The sequence below is a fragment of the Talpa occidentalis genome, unplaced genomic scaffold, assembly GCF_014898055.3.
Source record: "Talpa occidentalis isolate TD23 unplaced genomic scaffold, MPIMG_talOcc4v2.1 talOcc4.15, whole genome shotgun sequence".
In the NCBI taxonomy this organism is placed as follows: Eukaryota; Metazoa; Chordata; class Mammalia; order Eulipotyphla; family Talpidae; genus Talpa; species Talpa occidentalis.
In genome coordinates this window covers 20273598-20294018 of record NW_023601543.1, presented here as the reverse complement: position 1 = coordinate 20294018, position 20421 = coordinate 20273598, and the positions used below count along the sequence as shown (strand labels likewise).

Genomic DNA, 20421 nt, shown 5'->3' with positions numbered 1-20421 from the left:
CCTATCACTTAATACCCAACAATTCCAAAACAAAATTCACTATTTTACTCCCTCCAGATTGTCCCCTTCTCAACCACTCTAGCTCAAAGGAAAAGGCAGGACCACGTACAGTACAGTCCCTTAGGCTCAAAAGTTTTAGAATCAGTTCCTGCTTACTGCACTCTTTTCTTCACATCCTGGTGTTTTTTTTTTAATTCTCTCTTAAATCCAATCTTTGCATTTTATTTCTATTCCTATCCCATCACCCTACTCTTAAATTACTACAGCTACCTCCTAGCTGCCCCTAGAAAGTTAATGGTCCTTAAATACCTCTTTCTCCCAGGACACTTACTTGTTCAAAAACTTTTACTAGCTCCAAATTCCCATATTAAACTTAAACTCCTCTGCCTGACTTTCAAAGTAATCCTTAATCTTGTCCCACCCCATTCCTTCAACTTCCCTGGAACCATTTTCCCAGAACACACCCTTTAATCTGGTCAAACTTGTTCCACTGGACCCAAATGCCACCTCTGTTCAACCTCTACCCCCCAGGCTTCTATTGTTACCAACATTTGAAATCTCCTTTCTTCTACTGACCTAAATGTTCACCCCAGCAGGGAATTCCCTATTTTTGCTGCCCAAAATCTGAAACACCCCTCCTACCCTGACTTTTTTACAATTCCTGGCAGATATCACCACCCATGACAAAAGCTGAAAAATGACATACACTTGCTTTCCCAGCCTTCCTTGCTGCAAGGTTCAACAACCTAACAAAGTCATCCACCCAGACTGAATACAAGGCAGAGGAAGAGAGATAGGAACCATCACCCTCAGGTGGAAGTACCTATAGCAGGATCAAACTTCTAGGCAACAAGATCAGCAGAGCTAGCTGCTGAAACCTGTGGTATGAGCTGCAATTGAATGCCTGGCAATGCCTGGCAGTGCTGCTGCAGATCAGTGGCTGTGAACTAAACTTTGGGATACAAAGCCAGAAGCTATGGCAATTCTGAGTTACCCAATACACATTTGCTTTTTATAAAGTAAAATTTTACTGATGTCACACATATAGGAAACATCACCGTGCACATAACATTAAGTAAACAGTGCAAAGAATATTCTAACTGAACCCACTTGTGTCAAGAAACATAACATTTTTTTATAATAAATTTTATTTTTATATTCCCCATACAATTGCAACCCCCTTATTTTGACCCCAATCCCTTCCCTCCCCGCCCCCTACACCCATAGAGTGTCTCTGGTTCATAGTTTTTTGTTGATTTTGATTTTCACTTTCTTTTTCCTGGTGCCTTATTTAAGTTTTCTAGATTCCTGCTATGAGTGAGACCATCCGGTATTTTTCTTTTTCTTTCTGGCTTATTTCGCTGAGCATGATCCCTTCCAGCGCCATCCATGTTGCTGCAAATTGCATGTGTTTATCTTTTTTGAATGCTGAGTAATATTCCATGGTATATATGTACCACATCTTCTTGATCCAGTCATCTATTTTTGGGCATTTGGGTTGTTTCCAAAGCTTAGCTATTGTAAACAGTGCTGCTGTAAACATAGGGGTGCAGGTGCTCTTTGGAATTGATGTTTCTGTGTCCTTTGGGTAAATACCCAGGCGTGGAATTGCTGGATCATATGGAAGCTCTAAAGAAACATAACATTTCAAGTACTCCCAGAGCCTCCCTCGTTTCCCCCTTTCCAGTTACTATTTCCCTCCCAAGAGCAACCACTATCCTGACTTCTAACGGTTTGAATTAGTTTTGCCTGTTTTTCAGTCTGATATAAATGAAAGCATTCACTATGCCCTCCTTTGTGTGTGGCTTCTTAGCTCCATATTATGTCTGTGAAGAGTCACCCATACTTCTTGGGCTGTAATTGCAGTTTATCCTTTCACACTCTGTATGTAAGCTTTCTGTTATTGGGTGAATTCCACTACTTATCTGTGCTACTGCTGATGGGCATTTTTAGTTTCCAGTTTGGTTCTACTACAAATGGACACTATGGTGATGTGTATGTACATGTGTGTCTGTTGGGACTATTATCTAGGATGAAACTGTGGGGCCAAGGGGTATGTAGATTACTGACATCTTTTTCATAAATTCCTTTTCTGCTTTTTCTGTTGCTTACAATTAAGTACCTGGTCTGCTATGCTGTCCATTTCCTGCAGCCATTTTTTCCACAAAGAATTCCTTCAGGGACCTTGCTGGTGCCTCAAGGGGTTAAGCACAGCACTACGATGCTATCTGCAGCCTCTGTAGCACTTCGATCCCGGGCCAGCCAGAGAGCTACCCACATGGCACAGCGGACCTCTCTTGTCTCGGCCGCTGTTCCCCTCAGCAGTATGTATTTCAGTCAGTCTGCCTGTTCTGTTCCCCACTCTGTCTCTGGTGAATCCTCTCACCCCCCGCACCTCTCACCCCAAGAACCCCAGTTCTTGTATGCATAAATAAATCCTTAAAAAAATTCCTTGAGAAGTAGTCGTAGTTCATATCCCCATATTTCTGCATATTTTATACTATTCTGAATTTTTCAGTTATTTTCTGCCCATTAATCCTGTCTTCCTTATAAGCTCCAAAAGAACTGTCACTTGGCAACAAATCGACGTGCCATGGTAAATTACAGTATACAGCAAAAAATTTGTTAATAAAAAAAGTACCCAAGTCTGAGAATGAATGATATATATGGATAGAGTCAAGATTCCTTTTTGTTGTCTTTGCCACTCATTTTTTTTTAAGATTTATCTATTTATACATACAAGAACTGGGGTACAGACGAACTCGTATTACAGAGGCTGCGGATAGCTTCACAGTGCTGTGCTTAACCCCTTGCGCCACCAGGGAGGCCCTCTGCCACTCATTCAAATTCCAATTTGCTCCCTTAAACAGATGCTCTTATCTGTACCACGGCTTCCAGGAGTGAGTCTTTTATATGAATGTTATCCATCAGGGGTGTCATGGTAGGGGAGACGAAGCCTATTACTTTTCCTCTATCTCCTATCATTCCTAGTAGTGTGGAATATATATTAGATTCTCAATAAATACTGATTGATTATAAAGGTAAGTTGGGAAATAGCCTAATTTCTTCACAGACGGGCCAATCCTTCAGCTCTTCCAAATTATGAACTTAACCTATTACTCTTCCAGATATGCCCTCAATCCCATGTTAATTTTCTGGATTTCAAGCTAGGAATCATGCTTTTCCTAAAAGTTTATAGTTGAAACATTTACACTTTCAGCAAGTCATTTCCATCCTTATTGCTATGTTAGATTTTAGAATATGGCCTATTTTTTCTTAAAAGGCCTTATGACATTAAAAAAGAAGAAAACCTCACAGCTGAATATATCCTAAAATATATAAAGAGCTGAGAGCTTAGTCTCCAAAGAAAAAGACATACCTCAAAATCAATGTCCTCAAATTCATATACCCCCTTAATTTCATTTTCAAAAAGGTCATTTTAGAACTTTGATTCTTTCAGAACTTAGAACTTATTTCTCAAAGCCTAAGGACACTGAAAAAAGTGGCTGGCTTTTACAAGTCTTATTTGACCCAAAATGTAGCTGAAAAATACACACTTGTAAACAAGGGGTGGGGGCACATAACACTAGTGGTAAAAGAAAACCAATAAAAAGGGCCTCCCCAGTGGCGCAGCGGTTGAGCGCTGGGTTGTGGAGCTGCCCGCGGCCTCTGCAGTGCCGGTTCAATCCCCGGCTGCTCCCTGGCCACCAGAGGAGGGTCCCACATGGCGCGCAGACCTCTCCTGCCGCCCGCTGCTCCCCTCAGCAGTGTACTTCGGTCCTTCTGCCTGCTCTGCTCCCCGCTCTGGCTCTGGTGAATTCTCTCACCCTCCCGCACTTCTGACTGACCCAGTGCTTGTATAAATAAATCTTTACAAAAAATAAAGAAAACCAATAAAAAACAATGATCTAAGAGGCAATATAATGAGGTAATTAAGAGCAGCATCCCTGGAGTTGAAGAGCTACAATTCAAAGCAGGCAGTCCAACACTTTAGCTAGTTCACCTTGCTAAGAATTGTAGTTTGAACCTCTAATACCAAGCAAATTAAGAGAGTCCAGCTTACAAGATATCTTTCTAGTAAACATAGCACCTTTAGGAATCCTTCTCAACTCTTAGGTAAATGTTTACTTCTATCATATTTATCTAATGGAATCTGCAAACTCACAATTCAAAATGATGTTGAGCAAAAGTGCCCCCCCCCCAAAAAAAAAGAACAAAATAAACCAAGACATAGGCACATAGTACCTACTGAGTATCAGAGTGATGGTTTTCTTTAGATTTGTTAGTTCAGGTTAACTTTTCCTCATTTTTAACTCTTAATATAGGCATAATCACTCATTTAGTTGTTGGATACTCTTGATTTCTAGTAAATCTGTTAAGCTAGAAAAGCAACAATATAATTTTAGGCTACAAGGTGATTGATTTTTTTTAAAGATTATTTATTTATACAAGAACTGGGGTAAAGGCCAGAGGCATGGGAGGGTGAGAGGATTCACCAGAGATAGAGTGGGGAGCTGAACAGGCAGACAGACCGAAAACACGGCTGAGGGGAGCAGCAGGCGAGACAGGAGCTGTCTGCAGCGCCGTGTGGGAATCTCCCTGGCCGGCAGGGAATCAAACCCACACTGCAGAGGCTGTGGACAGCTTCACAGAGCTGCGCTCAACCCGCTGAGCCACTGGGGAGGCCCTACAAGATGATTTTTTTAAAGGTCAGAGAGTAGGTAAGGAAATAAGACTCAACACTAGTCAACTAATGGAAAGTGCATAGTGCAGAGTGCTTGTCTGGCGGACTTCCAGATTCTTTTGCAACACACAACAGGACCTAACAAGTATTTATAAAGCGCACTTAGGGATCTGAAGGGACCTCTGATCATTTTAATATGAAATTATGATGGGAATGCTTTTGTCACTGTACAGGAGGAAAAGCAGTCCTCCTGAGCCTACGATCACTTCAGTCAGCTAGAGTGCTGTGAAATAGCCCCACATCAGGAATTCCACACTGGGATATAGGTGAAGAAAGCTGTACTCCAAGGAAATAGTTTCCTAAAAGATCTATAGTCCTGTAGATGTGAGAAACCTGTCCTTTCAAGTTATCTCTATTACAGCTAGAATAATCTTAGCAGAACCCTGAAATCAAAGTTGTCAGTTTAAACAAAATGTCATAAGGCTACATACAGACAATTTCAGTGCTGACTTTTAGATCACCTCCCAAAAGAAGAGCTTGGTTACTCGTGAAAACTTGATATTCCTTCTCACCAAGAACTTGCCAGCTTCTCCATGTCAACCTTCACTATTATGTAGGTCTACTTGAAGGGGACAAGTAAGCTACTAGCATTACTATATGGGATTACATAGTAAACTGACTGGTAGTCATCTGTTCTGCTTAGCACTGATCTTGAAGTTCTCAAGCCAAAAACATATACACACACGCAAACTTCTTGCAAAACATAATTTAAGGTTCACGGAAGACAAAAAGAGACCAAGTTGGCCTAGAGTTCATCATATCCCCAGTGCCCACCAATGGATACCCTCAACAAAAATTTACCTAGGGTTAACCATGTACCAGGCCCCGTGCAAGGCAGGCAATGGAAAATAGCAGTGCATAGGATAGTCTACATTCTCAGAAACTAACATTATAGGAGACTTAATTAGTACTGAAAGGGGAGGAAAGGGAAAAATAAGACTAGCTTACTGATCTAAGAATTTAGGAAAGACAAGACTTACTCCTAACCCTACCCCCTCTTGTCATCTGGCTGTCCACCTTATAACACTCAGGTCTGTGCTGCAATGTCACACAATGGAAGACCTTGTGACCACATAATGTAAAGGCACATCCTGTCCACCACCCACTCCTATCATTGCATATTTTTCTTTCTCATTACCTGCTTCATTTCCTTCGCAGTGCTCATCACTATCTGAAATTACATTATTCACTTACTAGGCGCTCTTTTACCACGAAAATGTAAGGGACCTCTCTTCTGTCTTATCCATGGCTCAATCTAGCCCCTTCACCTAGTATGGTGGCTGATGCCTAACAGGCATGGGATAAATAAATACCTGTGGGCTGGGGTCTCCCTGGTGGTGCAAGGGGATAAGTATTAGCACTATGAAACTATCACCAGCCACCGCAGCACGAGTTCCACACAGCAGACCTCTCCTGCTCCCCTCAGCAGTGTATTTGAGTAGATCTGCTTGTTCTGCTCCCCACTGTCTCTGGTGAATCCTCTCACCTCCCCACCTGTGGCCTGTACCTCAGTTATTATATGCATAAATAAGTAAAATAAATCTTAAAAAAAATGTATCTTATAAAAACAAAGTTGGTGGATATGGGTGTCTCGGTGGTGGGTGCAGTGTGGTAACAACACCTGAGGGGGAAGAGCTTATTCTTCTAAGATAACACTGTAGACCAATGTTACCTCAATTTTAAGTAGAATAATTGTTGTCAACACTGGACATTAAAAATAAAGTTAAATATAAAAGTGAATACTTAGAATGGCAAAAAAAATCGTAACAAGCTATTTATTTTATAAAAACATCATAAACAGCATCCGTAAAAATAACAGAGTATTTTTTTATTATGGCGAACCTTTACAATACTTTTCCCCATAGCTTTGGTTTGGATACTTTGATTTTTCTCTTCATGTGACAATAATTTCTTATTATCACTTTCTTTGAAGAGACTAAAAAGACAATTCAGCCTTTCCTCTAAAAAAAATTTAAAAAGTCAGTGGAGCAGGGACAGAGTTCTAAAGTCACAAAGTGAAAATGGTACAGAATGGTACAGTACAGCTAGAACACAAATACTAATGATACTATCAATTTAGGACACGTCCTTCTGCGCTAGACTCCACGGTACTTGGGCAGAACAAGAAATTCACCGCAGGTACTTAACAAATATCTATTGAGTTTTCAAAAACCTATTTTTGGTATCCATTTTGATCTATAAAAGAAACGTTTGGAACACAACAAGTAAGGCCTGCTAAATTCTTAGGAGTCAAAAACCCATGCAGCTGAAGCTCCACACTGAGTCAATACCGTAGAGAAAAAGCAGCTGTGGAGAAGAGATGGTTTCCATTTTATCCTGGTACCTTTTAAAGATGTGATCTAGGTACATGATTAACTTTTACTCCTCCAAATCCTGTTCTGAACTTGGATGTGGTGGGACTCAATCCTGGATATCTTTTAAGAGGACGAATCTAGTTAGAACCAATCAATAAATGGCAAACTAGGAGAGGAGCTGATGGGTTCTTTTATGTGCTTCTTTTTGCCTGTTTATTTTCTGCAGCGAGCAAGCACTGCTTTTGTAAAAACAAAACAAAAAAGCTTTCATTAAAAAACAAAACAAAAAAATGTAATGAGATGAAAGCCAACAAGTAGGGCAACTATTATTTTTTTGCACTTTCTCTGAACAATAACAGTGTTGTGCAGACTCAATTGGCAGTGAACTACTGATTAACAGATGCCTTGGTCAGATGGTAGGTTCTAGTCACTGATAAGGTGCTTTTCCCTTGTAAACAATTCTCAGGGTTGCTTGGCTCTTGTTAAGTGCTCCACAGTAGCGTTAAGGCTTCATACTGTATCTAAGCAAAGCACCCATTGCCCCCTTCAAAAGGGCAATGGAAGTTTCCTGTGCAGATGGACTAGGTCAGGGATTCTTGAATGTTCTGGTGTCTGGACCCCTTTGCTGCTTTCTTATCCACTGAGAACTCAAAAAGAGCTGTGGTTTAATGTGCCTTGTGTCTATCAGTATTTGCTCTATTAGGAATTAAAACTGAGAAATGAATAAAAGATTAGAGCCAATGGAGTGGTGATATCATCACACATTCTGTAGCCTCTGGAAAACTCCACAGTAGTGCTGGGAGGATGAGAGTGAAAAAGACAACTTCTTCAGTGTCGTTCTGAATATAGTTTTGATAACACAGAACTGCAGCAAAGAACCTTCAGAACCCCTGGATTAGATTAAGCACCTTCTGATGCTATGCACAGGTTTGGAAGCAAGACTTGCCAAGTTTGGCACTATGGCCACTTAGTGGGAGGGCTGTCCTTTGCATTGTAGGATATTCAGAAACATCCCTGATATCTCCTCACTAGCTGCGAAAACAATCCCCACTTGCGACAACCAAAAATGTGTCCAGATATTGTCAAATGTCCCCTGTTTGAGAATCCACCGATGTAGACTCTTTCTTCTAGTGAAATGTGAATTACAAAATGTATACCTCTCATTGCCTTCTCAGACCCCTAATTTCTTTATTTTCTCCATTCCCATCTGGGTCTGCTCCTGTGTTTTTTTAGTAGGTAACAAACAAGAGTCAGTGGGTAGCAACAAGCACAGATGAATCAGGTCAGAAATAGACATTCAGGTTAAAGTTCACCTTTCTGGCAAGAACATCCTCAGGGAACCACTCTTGGGGGGCGGGGGCGGACACGCTCAGAACAAGACCAGTCAACATTCCTGCAGCCTTTCTTCCATAGGACCAGGACCTTCGGGAATTACCTGCCCTGCTCTGTAAAGCCAGTCCAGAGGCTAGTTGTGTTAGAAAAGAAAAGGAGTTTCTGAAAGTACGGAAGTAGTTTACTAGACTCACACCCAAGCCCCAAAACCTCCCATCTGGGAGACCCTCCCAACTGAAAGAGCTGGGACTTTTCTGGTCAGGGTCTGGCTGGAAGTAATAAAATTGGTAAAAAACCGACACCCTCGATAACTCCACGTCGAGATGCACGACCCACACGCACGTTCCCACTTCTCCCTTTTGACTGCAGAGGCTGGGTCCAAGTTTTCTCAACTGCAAGCTGCCGCGGCCATGTCCCGTCCCTTCACCCCCTAAAACTGTAACTGCCCAAGTCCAACCCAGCGTAGCTTCTCAGCTCTGTAATCGCGCTTGCTCCGCAGCCACAAAGCCCCACCACAAAGCCCCCACGGCCTTCAGACTCTACGGTCACACCTGCCACCCCCACCCCGCCGCCTCCCTCAAACGTTTCCACATGGGCCGTCTCTAATCGGCCCAATTTCCTCCCCCCCTCATAGTTTTCCACCATCTTCCAAAGTCTTCCTGATCCCAGTAAGCCAGGAGTAGGCTAAGTGTCTGTTACCCCAGAATGTGCACGCACCCCTCTTACGCTCACTCCTTAGTATCTTCTCAAGTTTCCTGCTACCCCGATCTGCCCCACTTCTCACTCTCCCCTGCCTTCTCCCTCCGGTTCCCCCCCCCCACTCGCTTTGCCCCCTTCCTACTCTCAACAGCCGGTCTTCCCCGGCAGCCGTCGGGCAGGCCTTCCGAGTCCTAGGTCACTGCTCTCCCCCCCCACCCCAGGCCAGGCGCCGCCGCCCCGAGTCAGCCGCTCGGCCTCGCCACCTCCTCCCCCCCCCCCGGACCTGTCTTTCAGGTTGTGGCCTTTGAACTGGGCGCCCGGGGCCCGGGCTGCGGATTCACGGCAGGAGGGCCCGAGAACTCACCCAGGACCAAGCCGAGCAGCACGAGCACCGAGCCCGGAACCCGGGCGAGGCGGAAGCACACCATGTTCCCGCAGAGCAGCGCGGCTGGCGGCGGCGGCGAGAACGGCTAGACCCCGGCCGAGGCTCGCGGAGCTGGAGCGGGAGCACCGCGGACCACCGACCACGGCGCTGCCACAGCCAGGGCTCGCCGCCCAGGCGCGGGTCATAAGACTAGGGGAGGGCCTCGGGCTCGCCCGCGACCAATCCCCGCCCTAGGAAGCCGAGCGGGGGGGGGGGGGGGGAGGCAGGGGCCGCGGGGTGGGGAGGCCACGCCCTGGCTTTTTGGTTCACAGTCGCTTCTCGTTTCCAAACAGATGTGCGTGGACGGCCCTTTTTCGGGCTAAAGAGATGGATCAATTGGAGGGATCCTCGATAGTAGAGCGTTATTTCAGTTCCGACTGCTGGAGGAACAAAATGATTTTGCGGAAGTGAAAGCACTTGCTAGGCATCTCAACGTATGACATACAAAAGTGATACTTGACTCTTCAAATACTGTGGTTACTTGCTATTCAGTGAATAAGGAAACTAGAGGGGAGTATGGAGTCACTAACCGCTGGAGCCGGACGTGGCCTTGAAGTTCACCTACTTTGAAACACCCTGTTTTTCCGATGGGAGAAATTGAGCTCGAAAAGAAACCGTCTTCTTTAAATACAGAAAGACAATGAGAAAAGAGAAATAAAATAGCAGGATAAAGTGGGGGGGGGCAAAGATCATCCGTATTCCCCCTACCCAGAGAGACAAGGTTAACCACTGTATCCTTCTGTAACAGGGTGGTCCCCAGGAAAAGGGGAGGTTCCCTGCCCCACCCAAGGGAGGGTGGAGCTGAGCAGGAAGAGGAGAAGCTGCAGAAGAGACTGAGGAAGGAAGCAGGATGGAGCCAGGAGACCTGGAGGAGGCGCATGGAGCCTAGAGACACGTGAAGAAACTGCGCTTGTCTTTGGGTCGTGGACTGGGTGACACAGATGTGGGTGAGACCCGTGGGGAGGTGACCATGGCAACTTTTATCTGGATGTTGATTTTGCTCTTTTCCTTCCGGGCTTGTCTGGTTGTTTCTGACCCTTTTCTGTGGGTCCACACTGGAAGATGCTTTAGACTTGTGGCAGGCTTTGGGGCCTTGCTCTGGGCCAATCCCATTTGGATGGACTTTTACCCACGAGGGGATGGGTAACTCTGGGTGCTTGATTTAGAAACTAGATTCTTTGCCTTTCCTGTATTGTTTCCTAGTTTTATTAAAGTTCCTTCCCATTAAAGTTTCATATGTTTTGTGTTGATGTGGCAGATGGCAGAACCCATTTAGAATAGGCAGGTTTGCAGGGATTGGGCTGCCCCTCTCCCTGTCCTATAACACTTCCAGTCGTTTTTTCCTATGCATCCACACATGTAGATTTGATTTAGTAAATTCATACTGAACATAATATTTTGTATACTCGACAGGTGAACAGACAAAACCTAAAATATTCAACAGATGAAAGCTTTTCAAAACTAATAAAGTCTCAAGTTGTGATAAAGCACTAATTCTCACTGTCAATTTACAAAAACATCTGGGAAATTTTTAAAAATACGCATTCCTGCATGTTCATTCCCTAGAGATTCTAACACAGTAGGGACCTGACAGTCCTAGGAATCTGTTTTTTTAACAAGCACCCCAACTGACTCTGATTCCTGTCATTCATGAACCACACTTTGAGAAACACTAAAATAGCGCCTCAAAATTATCTAATCCAGGAGATTTTAGTCTGGGGTCAGCGAATGGACTTCGGGTAAGACCACTGTCTGTGAATCCCCCCAAATTGCATGCAACGTTATATATTTTTTCTGATTCTCTTCGTGTGGACTGCAACCTAGGCATTGTATTTCTCTTAAAATTCCCCAAGGCTACATGAATCATAAATTGTGGTAGAGAGGATCCCTAAAATGACCCCAACCTTACAATTCTGGGATTACATAAGAATAAATACTCATTTCTTTTGACTATAATAAAATATTTGAAATAATAAAATGTTGCCCTTTACATCTTGCAGACATGCCAAGTAAAAACTGGAACACAGTGAGATATGAGCAACTTTATAACCTCCCATCCCAACCTTTTCTGGACAAAAACAAATGCTGCTTCCCTGGCTGGAAGTCCACCTCCATGAGAAAGAGCAGTATAGGAAGTGGCAGGTCAATGGAAGGGTTTTTTTCCTTCCTCAGAATAAGTAGGCTAAAAATTCTCAAAGCTTTATTTGGTATGAGATTCCGTACTCATGATTGCTTCAAGTCCCTCTCATCCCCCCACACTCTGAGAACAACTCTCATTTGCATGCACTGTCCCCCATTACCTTGACCCAGGTTTGAAGGAGCTGGTCCCTGGCTCTTTTTTTCAGAGGTGGGGTGGCGATGGGCGGGATTGGGGCGTTGGGGGTTGGTGAGAGGATTCGCCAGAGACAGAGAAGGGAGCAGAACAGGCAGACTGTCTGACATACACTGCTGAAGGTAGCAGCGGGAGAGTCAGGAGAGGTCGCCTTCACCATGTGGGCTGCTCCCTGGCCAGGGATCGAACTCTGTGCTGCAGTGGCTGCGGATTGCTAAATAGGTTGCATCTTAACCCCTTGCGCCACCAGGGAGGCTCAGTAACTTCTTTTTTTTAAAAAAATAAAGATTTATTTGGGCCTCCCTGATGGCGCAAGGGGTTGAGACGCAGCCTGTGAAGCTGTCCACAGCCACTGCAGCATGAGTTCAATCCCTGGCCAGGGAGCTGCCCAAATGGCGCAGCAGACCTCTCCTGTCTCACCCGCTGCTCCCCTCAGCAGTGTATTTCGGTCAGTCTGCCTGTTCTGTTCCCCGCTCTGTCTCTGGTGGATCCTCTCACCTCCCCACACCTCTGGCCTGTACCCCAGATCTTGTATGCATAAAAATAGATAAATCTTAAAAAAAAAGTTACTTCTCAGAAGAGGGCAAAGTTGAAGCACCACTAGGTCTTGAGTGCATCATTTAAAGAGGGGCATTGTGGGTAGAAGTTCAGAGCCAGGGCCCTGGCATTGAACAGCCTCAATTTGATTCCTGCCTCTACTTACTAATCGTATGACTTCTGGATCTCAGTTTCTTCACCTGTAAAATGCGGTTGATAATAAAAGTACCTATCATGTAGGAATATTGTAAGAATCAACTGAGGTCCTTGGAAAATGAGGACATGTAGTAAACACTCTTTGTGCTTCCTGCAAACATCTCCATGGTTGGTGGTAGTAGTAGCTGTGGTGTTGCCTTCTTTCCTTGGCAGTGTGCCACAGACCTACAGAGGCTCTCACAGGCTCACAGACTAAGGGAAGCCATGGTTATTCTTCATATATTATTTTTATTTTTATTTTTTTAAATAGTGAGATTTTTGTTTTGTTTTGTTTTGTTTTTAAGGATTTATTTATTTATGCATACAAGAACTGACCAGAGGTGTGGTGAGGTGGGGAGGATTCACCAGAGACAGAGTGGGGAACAGAACAGGCAGGTATACTGAAATACACTGCTGAGGGGAGCAGCGGGCAAGACAGGAGAGGTCTGCTGCACCATGTGGGTCTGCTCGTTGGCCAGGGATCTAACTCGTGCTGCAGTGGCTATGGATTGCTTCATAGTGCTGCGTCTTAACCCCTTGCGCCACCAGGGAGGCCCCTAGGTTCCAGTTTTTGGAAACCATATGACCTAAATGCTGAGGCCAGCAGGATGGCCTCCCCAACCGAATATTTGCCTGGTTTTTTCCATCTGTGTCACATCAGGGAAAGTGGAAGCCGATCTGCTTTCCTTCCACTGGACTGACCTGCTGACTGTAACCAAGTTCCAACTTCCTCTTCTACCACTTTCTCCTTGACTATATGTCTGTCTCTTTCTGTTTTTTGTTGTTTTTTTTTTTATAGAGGCATGTTTTTATTTATTTATTTGTTTGTTTTTGTTTTGTTTTGTTTATACATGCACTGGGTACGGTCAGAAGCGCGGGAGGGTGAGAGAATTCACCAGAGCCAGAGCGGGGAGCAGAGCAGGCAGAAGGACCGAAGTACACTGCTGAGGGGAGCAGCGGGCGGCAGGAGAGGTCTGTGCGCCATGTGGGACCCTCCTCCAGTGGCCAGGAAGCAGCCGGGGATCGAACCGGCACTGCAGAGGCTGCGGGCAGCTTCGCAACCCAGTGCTCAACCGCTGCACCACCGGGGAGGCCCTCTTTCTGAATCTCTCTCTCTTTCTCTCTTTCTCTTGCACTCGCACGCGCACTCGTGCGTGCACGCACACACACACACACATTCATATGCGCAAACTTGCCTTACTTATCTCTCTAGTGTTCTCTTCTCCACATCCTTTCAACTCAATAGATTATGAAAGAGAGTGTTTCGAGAACATCATGACCCTTCCAACTGTGAAATGATGTACTGCTTAGGAAATAATGTCATACTATTCATTTCCTTTGCAGCAAGAGCTTGAAGAAGAGGCTTCAGATTCAGGAGTTCTTACCTCCACCTTACAGACACTATTTGGTGATAACAATAACCTGACTTAGCGAGTGTACCTGAGCAGGCTGTAGCCAAGCCTTTGGCAAAAGATGTCAGCCGCGTGCTGTAGACTCCTGACATGAAACAATATAAGTTTTAAAATCTGCTCTTGTTTTGTTTCATAAGGTCTTCCTTTTGCCCGGGTAGGTCAAATTACTTGTCCAAGAAGGCAGCGGAGCTGGGAGTAGCAGTCTTACCTCTGTAGCTCTTGTCTGGTGCTCTGTTCTCAGTTGGCACAAATCCTGTGCTCTAAAAAGCCCCCTTCATTAAAATTTCATGTCAGTGAGAAAGGCCAGAAAAACACTGCGATCCCTGTTCAGTTCTGGTACAGAATTTATTATATGGTGACCACAGCAGGCTCATGAATTGAGATGTGTAAGTTTTCTAGCAACTTCCCTCTTTCCGATGTTATTTACTCCCTTTTCCGGCTGACTGTTCATACAAGTAATTGCTTGCATTACAATGGGCGTTAAGGAAGACAGTCCATGCGGCCAACTCCTTCATTAAGGATTTAATAGAAGTCAAGTAAAATAAGTACACTTCACCTGATTCCACCTCTTTCTTTCCATCCATATCTCCCCACCCTTTCTCCTCAGACAGTGATTTCTGCAAATCAGGGTGGTTTTCATGGCAGACACATCTATGACCTGGAAACCAGGATGGCGTCTTCAAACATCCAGATAAAGCCTCAGGGAGGGTCTTGCAAGGCCCTGCCGGAGCTTTCATCATGATGCATTGTCTCACGCAGATTTCACACCTACAGTGGTTCACTCTCTGCAGCTTAAGACCAGGAAAGCTGGTTCCTGACCCCAGTTCAGCCACTTCTCACTTCCTCCTTCTCTTTTGAGCACATTGTCTAAGGGTTTGAATTATGTCAGTGCTTCAGAAGCAGCATTTCAGAGGGGGCGAGGCACTGGGTGCAGGAGATCCTACTCTCACCCCACACCAACCAAGATGACTCTACTTTGTTTGAGAGCATGGGTTTTTGTACGAAATGTTGCTTGAATAAGCGGGGTTTTTTTTTGTTTGTTTTTTTTGTTTTTTTAAAGATTTATTTATTTATTTATACAAGCACTGGGTACAGTCAGAAGTGTGGGAGGGTGAGAGGATTCACCAGAGCTAGAGCGGGGAGCAGAACAGGCAGACTGACGAAATACACTGCCGAGGGGAGCAGTGAGCGGCAGGAGTGGTCTGCGCGCCATGTGGGACCCTCGCCCGGTGGCCGGGGATCGAACCGGCGCTGCAGAGGCTGCGGGCAGCTTCGCAACCCAGCACTCAACCGCCTGCGCCACCAGGGGAGGCCCATAATGCAGCTTTATAATTTATCTTTAACCCATATCCCAGACTAGCCACTCACCAACTTCTGTCGATTTTCCTTTTATTTCTCTTTGAATGCTTCCTTAGCACACTATTCCCATGCTAGAGATCCTTCAATAGCTTTCTCTTTCCTACTATATTAACTTTAGATTTTTCTGCTTGCTTTTAAGGCCTTCACAATCTAGGTCCTCTCTACCAACCCAGTCTTATTTTCACATTATGCTTTCACTACTCTAATGCCTTGTCTCCTTATTGCTGTGTAAATTTTCATTCACATTTTTTCTGTGGCAGACATGGCTGACTGCCTACCAAAGAGTCATTCCCCCTACGTCCTTAGTAACAGAGCTGTGATTATGGTACATGTGACAATTTGTTCAGCTTCAGGATATGAATCATAATTGTTTTAAGCTAGACATGCAAGCCTTTGCTGATGATGGATGTAGGGTGACCAAGTGACCTAGTTTTAATCAGCTAATCAGACATGAGGAAGACTGAGACAGTGTCTGGGAAAAAGTTTTCTTCTCTGAAAGAGAGGCCACTATAAACCTCTTGTTTGAAATACTAGAGTTACAATGTGATGTTTGGTGCGGTGGTGGCCATATTGAAACAATGAAGAGAGACATCACTATTGCATTAAGAATATCAAAGCAGGGGCCTCCCTGGTGGCACAAGGGGTTGAGATGCAACCTATGAAGCTGTCCGCAGCCTCTGCAAAAGAAGTTCCATCCCCTGCCAGCCAGGGAGTAGCCCATATGGCACAGCAGACCTCTCCTACCTCCCCCACTGCTCCCCTCGGCAGTGTACTTAGGTCAGTCTGCCTGTTCTGTTCCCCACTCTGGCTCTGGTGGATCCTCTTGCCCTCCACACTTCTGGCCTGTACCCGAGCTCTTGTATAAATAAATAAATAAATCTTAAAAAAAAAAAAAAGGAATGTCAAAGCAAACAGACAAGAATATTGATGGTATTGTTGAGTTGCTACCCAAACCCTGGAACTGCCTCCCTCCCAACTTCTTTTTTTTTTTTAAAACCTTCTTCAGCTTTCTTTGGTTACTATTTGCATTGTATACGTCTTCATTCCTTTTATTATTTTTTAAATTTATTTATTTATTTATACAAGCACTGGGTACAGTCAGAAGCGCAGGAGGGCGAGAGAATTCATCAGAGCCAGAGCAGGGAGCATAACAGGCAGAAGGACTGAAGTACACTGCTGAGGGGAGCATCGGCCGTGGCTGGAGAGGTCTGTGCGCCATGTGGGACCCTCGCCCGGTGGCCGGGGATCGAACCAGCGCTGCAGAGGCCTCAGGCAGCTTCGCAGCCCAGCACTCAACCGCTGTGCCACCAGTGGAGGCCCCTCCCAACTTCTTGTTAGATGAGACAATAGGTATATAAAAATAGGGTCATAATTAGTTCAAGAAATTTGTTGCTTGCATTTTTTAAAAAAGATTTATTTATTTATTTATTTATTTATTTATTTATTTATTTATTTATTTATACAAGCACTGGGTACAGTCAGAAGTGCGGGAGGGTGAGAGAATTCACCAGAGCCAGAGCGGGGAGCAGAACAGGCAGAAGGACCGAAGTACACTGCTGAGGGGAGCAGCGGGCGGCAGGAGAGGTCTGCGCGATATGTGGGACCCTCGCCCAGCGGCCGGGGATCGAAAGGGCGCTTCAGAGGCTGTGGGAAGCTTCGCAGCCCAGCGCTCAACTGCTGCGCCACCAGGGAGGTCCTGTGGCTTGCATTTGAAGTCATCTAAACTAATATCCTTTATCCCGGAAGACACACATGTGTTTCACTATCAATTCAAATCCTGAAATATTTTCTCTCTTTTTTAAAGATTTTTAAAGAGATTTTATTTATTTATGGATACAAGAACTGGGGCACAGGCCAGAGGTGTGGGGGGGTGAGAGGATTCACCAGAGACAGAGTGGAGAGCAGAACAGGCAGACTGACTGAAATACACTGCTGAGGGGAGCAGCGGGTGAGTCAGGAGAGGTCTGCTGCGCCATATGGATAGCTCCCTGGCCAGGCATCAAACTCATGCTGCAGTGGCTGTGGATAGCTTCATAGGTTGTGTCTAGACCCCTTGCGCCACCAGGGAGGCCCTTTTTGTCTGAGGTAACATTGGTTTACAAAATTGTTGTGAACATACTGTGAAATTTTCTGGGGACCACCCACTTCACCCCCTGGCAAAGACAAGAGAGCAAAGCCATCTTCATAGACTTAAAATCTGAGCAGGTTCTATCCTGCCAGGTACGCAGAAATTCTACTGCCTTGAAAGAAAAGCAAATCTTTTCATATTCACTGCCACCAAGGAACTGGGTAAAGAAAATTTAACAACGGGTTCCCAATTGTTCCATCTCTGCAGAACATTCTTTAGAAAGGAAGAAACTGAATCCTGCATTGCTTTCCTCTAGCATCAGCAAATCTTTAGGTCAGGACAACTTAAAATCAGAATGTCAAAAATAATTACATTCTTAATACCAATGATTCACTGTTCCTACCTATGTAAACCGAATTTAAACTTGTGTTTATTGAAACAGCTTGCACAGAATAAAATCTCAGACTTCATCCTGGGTTCAAATCTTCACTTTAATTATCTAATAAACTCTTCATCTAATTAGCATTGAGACAATTTTCAGTTAACACTATACGTTTTAGGAGTACATGTTCACAACTCTTCAAATGTGTGTTACCACAGCTACCACGAAAGTAAATCTTTGAAATTTCTTCAAGATGCAGCTCAAATCCTACCTGCAGACCTAACCTGCAGACTACTCTGCTGAGTTCTTGAACTTGGCATTGTCCTATAGCTCAGTATTTCATTATAATGAGATTTGCTATTATTTCTCACTCTGGCTTCTTCCAGGTTCATTTTTTACTCTCCTACTAAACTAAGTGCCTTGAGGAACATGCTTCCACTAACTTATTTATCTCCCATGCTGCGAGCAGCACATAACACTGTACAGAATATTACAGTAGCTCATCAATCTTCCTCGTCTGAATAACAATGATCACATTTACCTCTGGAACTTTAAGTTCTGAATAAGAGGCATCTCGTGTCTCCTTTCATAATAATAATTTTTTGTTTTTTACTCCAGGACAAGTAACTCAAAGTCCAAAGCAAACAGGTGATATTTTATGAGTTCAAAGGGGATTTTTGAGATTTGATGGGTTGTTAAATGTTAAATATTATTTATTTAAACTCAAATCTACACTATGGAACACATAAATCACTGTTTCTTAATAATGGTTGCACATGAAATCCTCCATGGAGGCTCAGAGGTTAAGGTCTCAACGCTATCAAGCTATCACCAGCCCCTGCTGCTTGAGTTCAATCCCCGGCCAGGGAAGTGACCCACATGGCACAGCAGACCTCTCCTGTCCCGCCCACTGCTCCCTTCAGCAGTGTATTTCAGTAGATCTGCCTGTTCTGCCCCACACTCTGTCTCTGGTGAATCCTCTCACCCCCTCCTACCTGCTCCTCTGGCCTACACCCCAGTTCTTTTTTTTTTTAATAATAAATTTTATTTTTATATTCCCCATACAATTGCAACCCCCCCATTCTGTACCCAATCCCTCCCCTCCTGCCCCCCACCCCCCACAGAGTGTCTCTGGTTCATAGTTTTTTGTTGATTTTGATTTTCACTTTCTTTTTCCTGGTGCCTTATTTAAGTTTTCTAGATTCCTGCTATGAGTGAGACCATCCGGTATTTTTCTTTTTCTTTCTGGCTTATTTCGCTGAGCATGATCCCTTCCAGCGCCATCCATGTTGCTGCAAATTGCATGTGTTATCTTTTTGAATGCTGAGTAATATTCCATGGTATATATGTACCACATCTTCTTGATCCAGTCATCTATTTTTGGGCATTTGGGCTGTTTCCAAAGCTTAGCTATTGTAAATAGTGCTGCTATAAACATAGGAACACCCCAGTTCTTATATGAATAAATAAATAAAATAAATCTTTAAAAATAAATAACTAAATAAAAAATAATAATGGTTGCACCGGAGAATCACATGGGGTAACTTTTTTAAATATACAAAGCCAGGGTGCCACCCCACAGAGATTCTGACAATACAGGTGTGGTCTGTACAACAGAGGCTTTAGGAGGTCTCCTGGTGATTCTGATGTGCAGTCAGGCTTAAGATGCCTTTCTATAGATCATTGTATAACAGTCTTTTTAAAAAAGATTTATTTATTTATGCAAGAACTGGGGTACAGGCCAGAGGTGTCTGGGGGTGGGGTGGGAGTTGAGAGGATTCACCAGAGACAGAGTGGGGAACAGAACAGGTGGATTGACTGAAATACACTTCTGAGGGGAGCAGTGGGCAAGACAGGAGAGGTCTGCAGTGCCATGTGGATTGCTCCCTGGTTGGGGATGGAACTTGGTCCTGCAGTGGCTGTGGATAGCCTCATAGTGCTGTGTCTTAACCCCTTGCGCCACCAGGGAGGCCCTGTATTGCAGCCTAAGGCAGGATCCTTAAACTCTAGTGTTCATAGGAATAACCTGAGGTTTATTTAAAACAATCATTTCTGAGCCTCACTACCGGAGGATCTAAGCATCTGGCGTGGTGCCAGGGAGTTGCATTTTTAGAAAATACCTAGTTGATTCAGATGCATATGGTTTATGGGCTACATTTTGAGAAGCTCTGTCTTTTTTCTTTTTTTCTTTTTTGAGCACCTCTGTCTTAAATGAACTTCTATTTAGAAAATTTGGTGATCTTTTTATTTGCTTAAAAATACGCTTTTTAGGGCCTCCCCAGTGGCGCAGCGGTTGAGCATTGGGTTGCGAAGCTGCCCGCGGCCTCCGCAGTGCTGGTTCGATCCCCGGCTGCTCCCCGGCCTCCGGAGGAGGGTCCCACATGGCACTCAGACCTCTCCTGCCGCCCGCTGCTCCCCTCAGCAGTATACTTTGGTCCTTCTGCCTGCTCTGTCCCCCGCTCTGGCTCTGGTGAATTCTCTCACCCTCCCCGCTTCTGACTGTACCCAGTGCTTGTATAAATAAATAAACAAACAAACAAATAAATAAATAGATAAATAAACAAACAAACAAATAAATAAATAAATGAAATCTTTAAAAAAATACGCTTTTTAAAAAAGATT

The 20421-nt window shown here is 44.4% G+C and overlaps 1 protein-coding gene across 2 annotated transcripts in view; it reads right to left on the bottom strand.

The window, feature by feature from the left end:
- Positions 1–9620, bottom strand: part of LAMP2 (lysosomal associated membrane protein 2) — a 34027-nt gene extending 24407 nt beyond the window's left edge. The window contains exon 1 of one of the 2 annotated variants that reach the window (XM_037512011.2): positions 9455–9620. In XM_037512011.2, the coding sequence (XP_037367908.1) occupies positions 9455–9518 (64 nt within the window). In that variant the 5' untranslated portion in view covers positions 9519–9620. The remainder of the gene's footprint in view (positions 1–9454) is intronic. The other variant, XM_054695578.1, reaches the window with a different exon arrangement.
- Positions 9621–20421: the final 10801 nt, after the last annotated feature.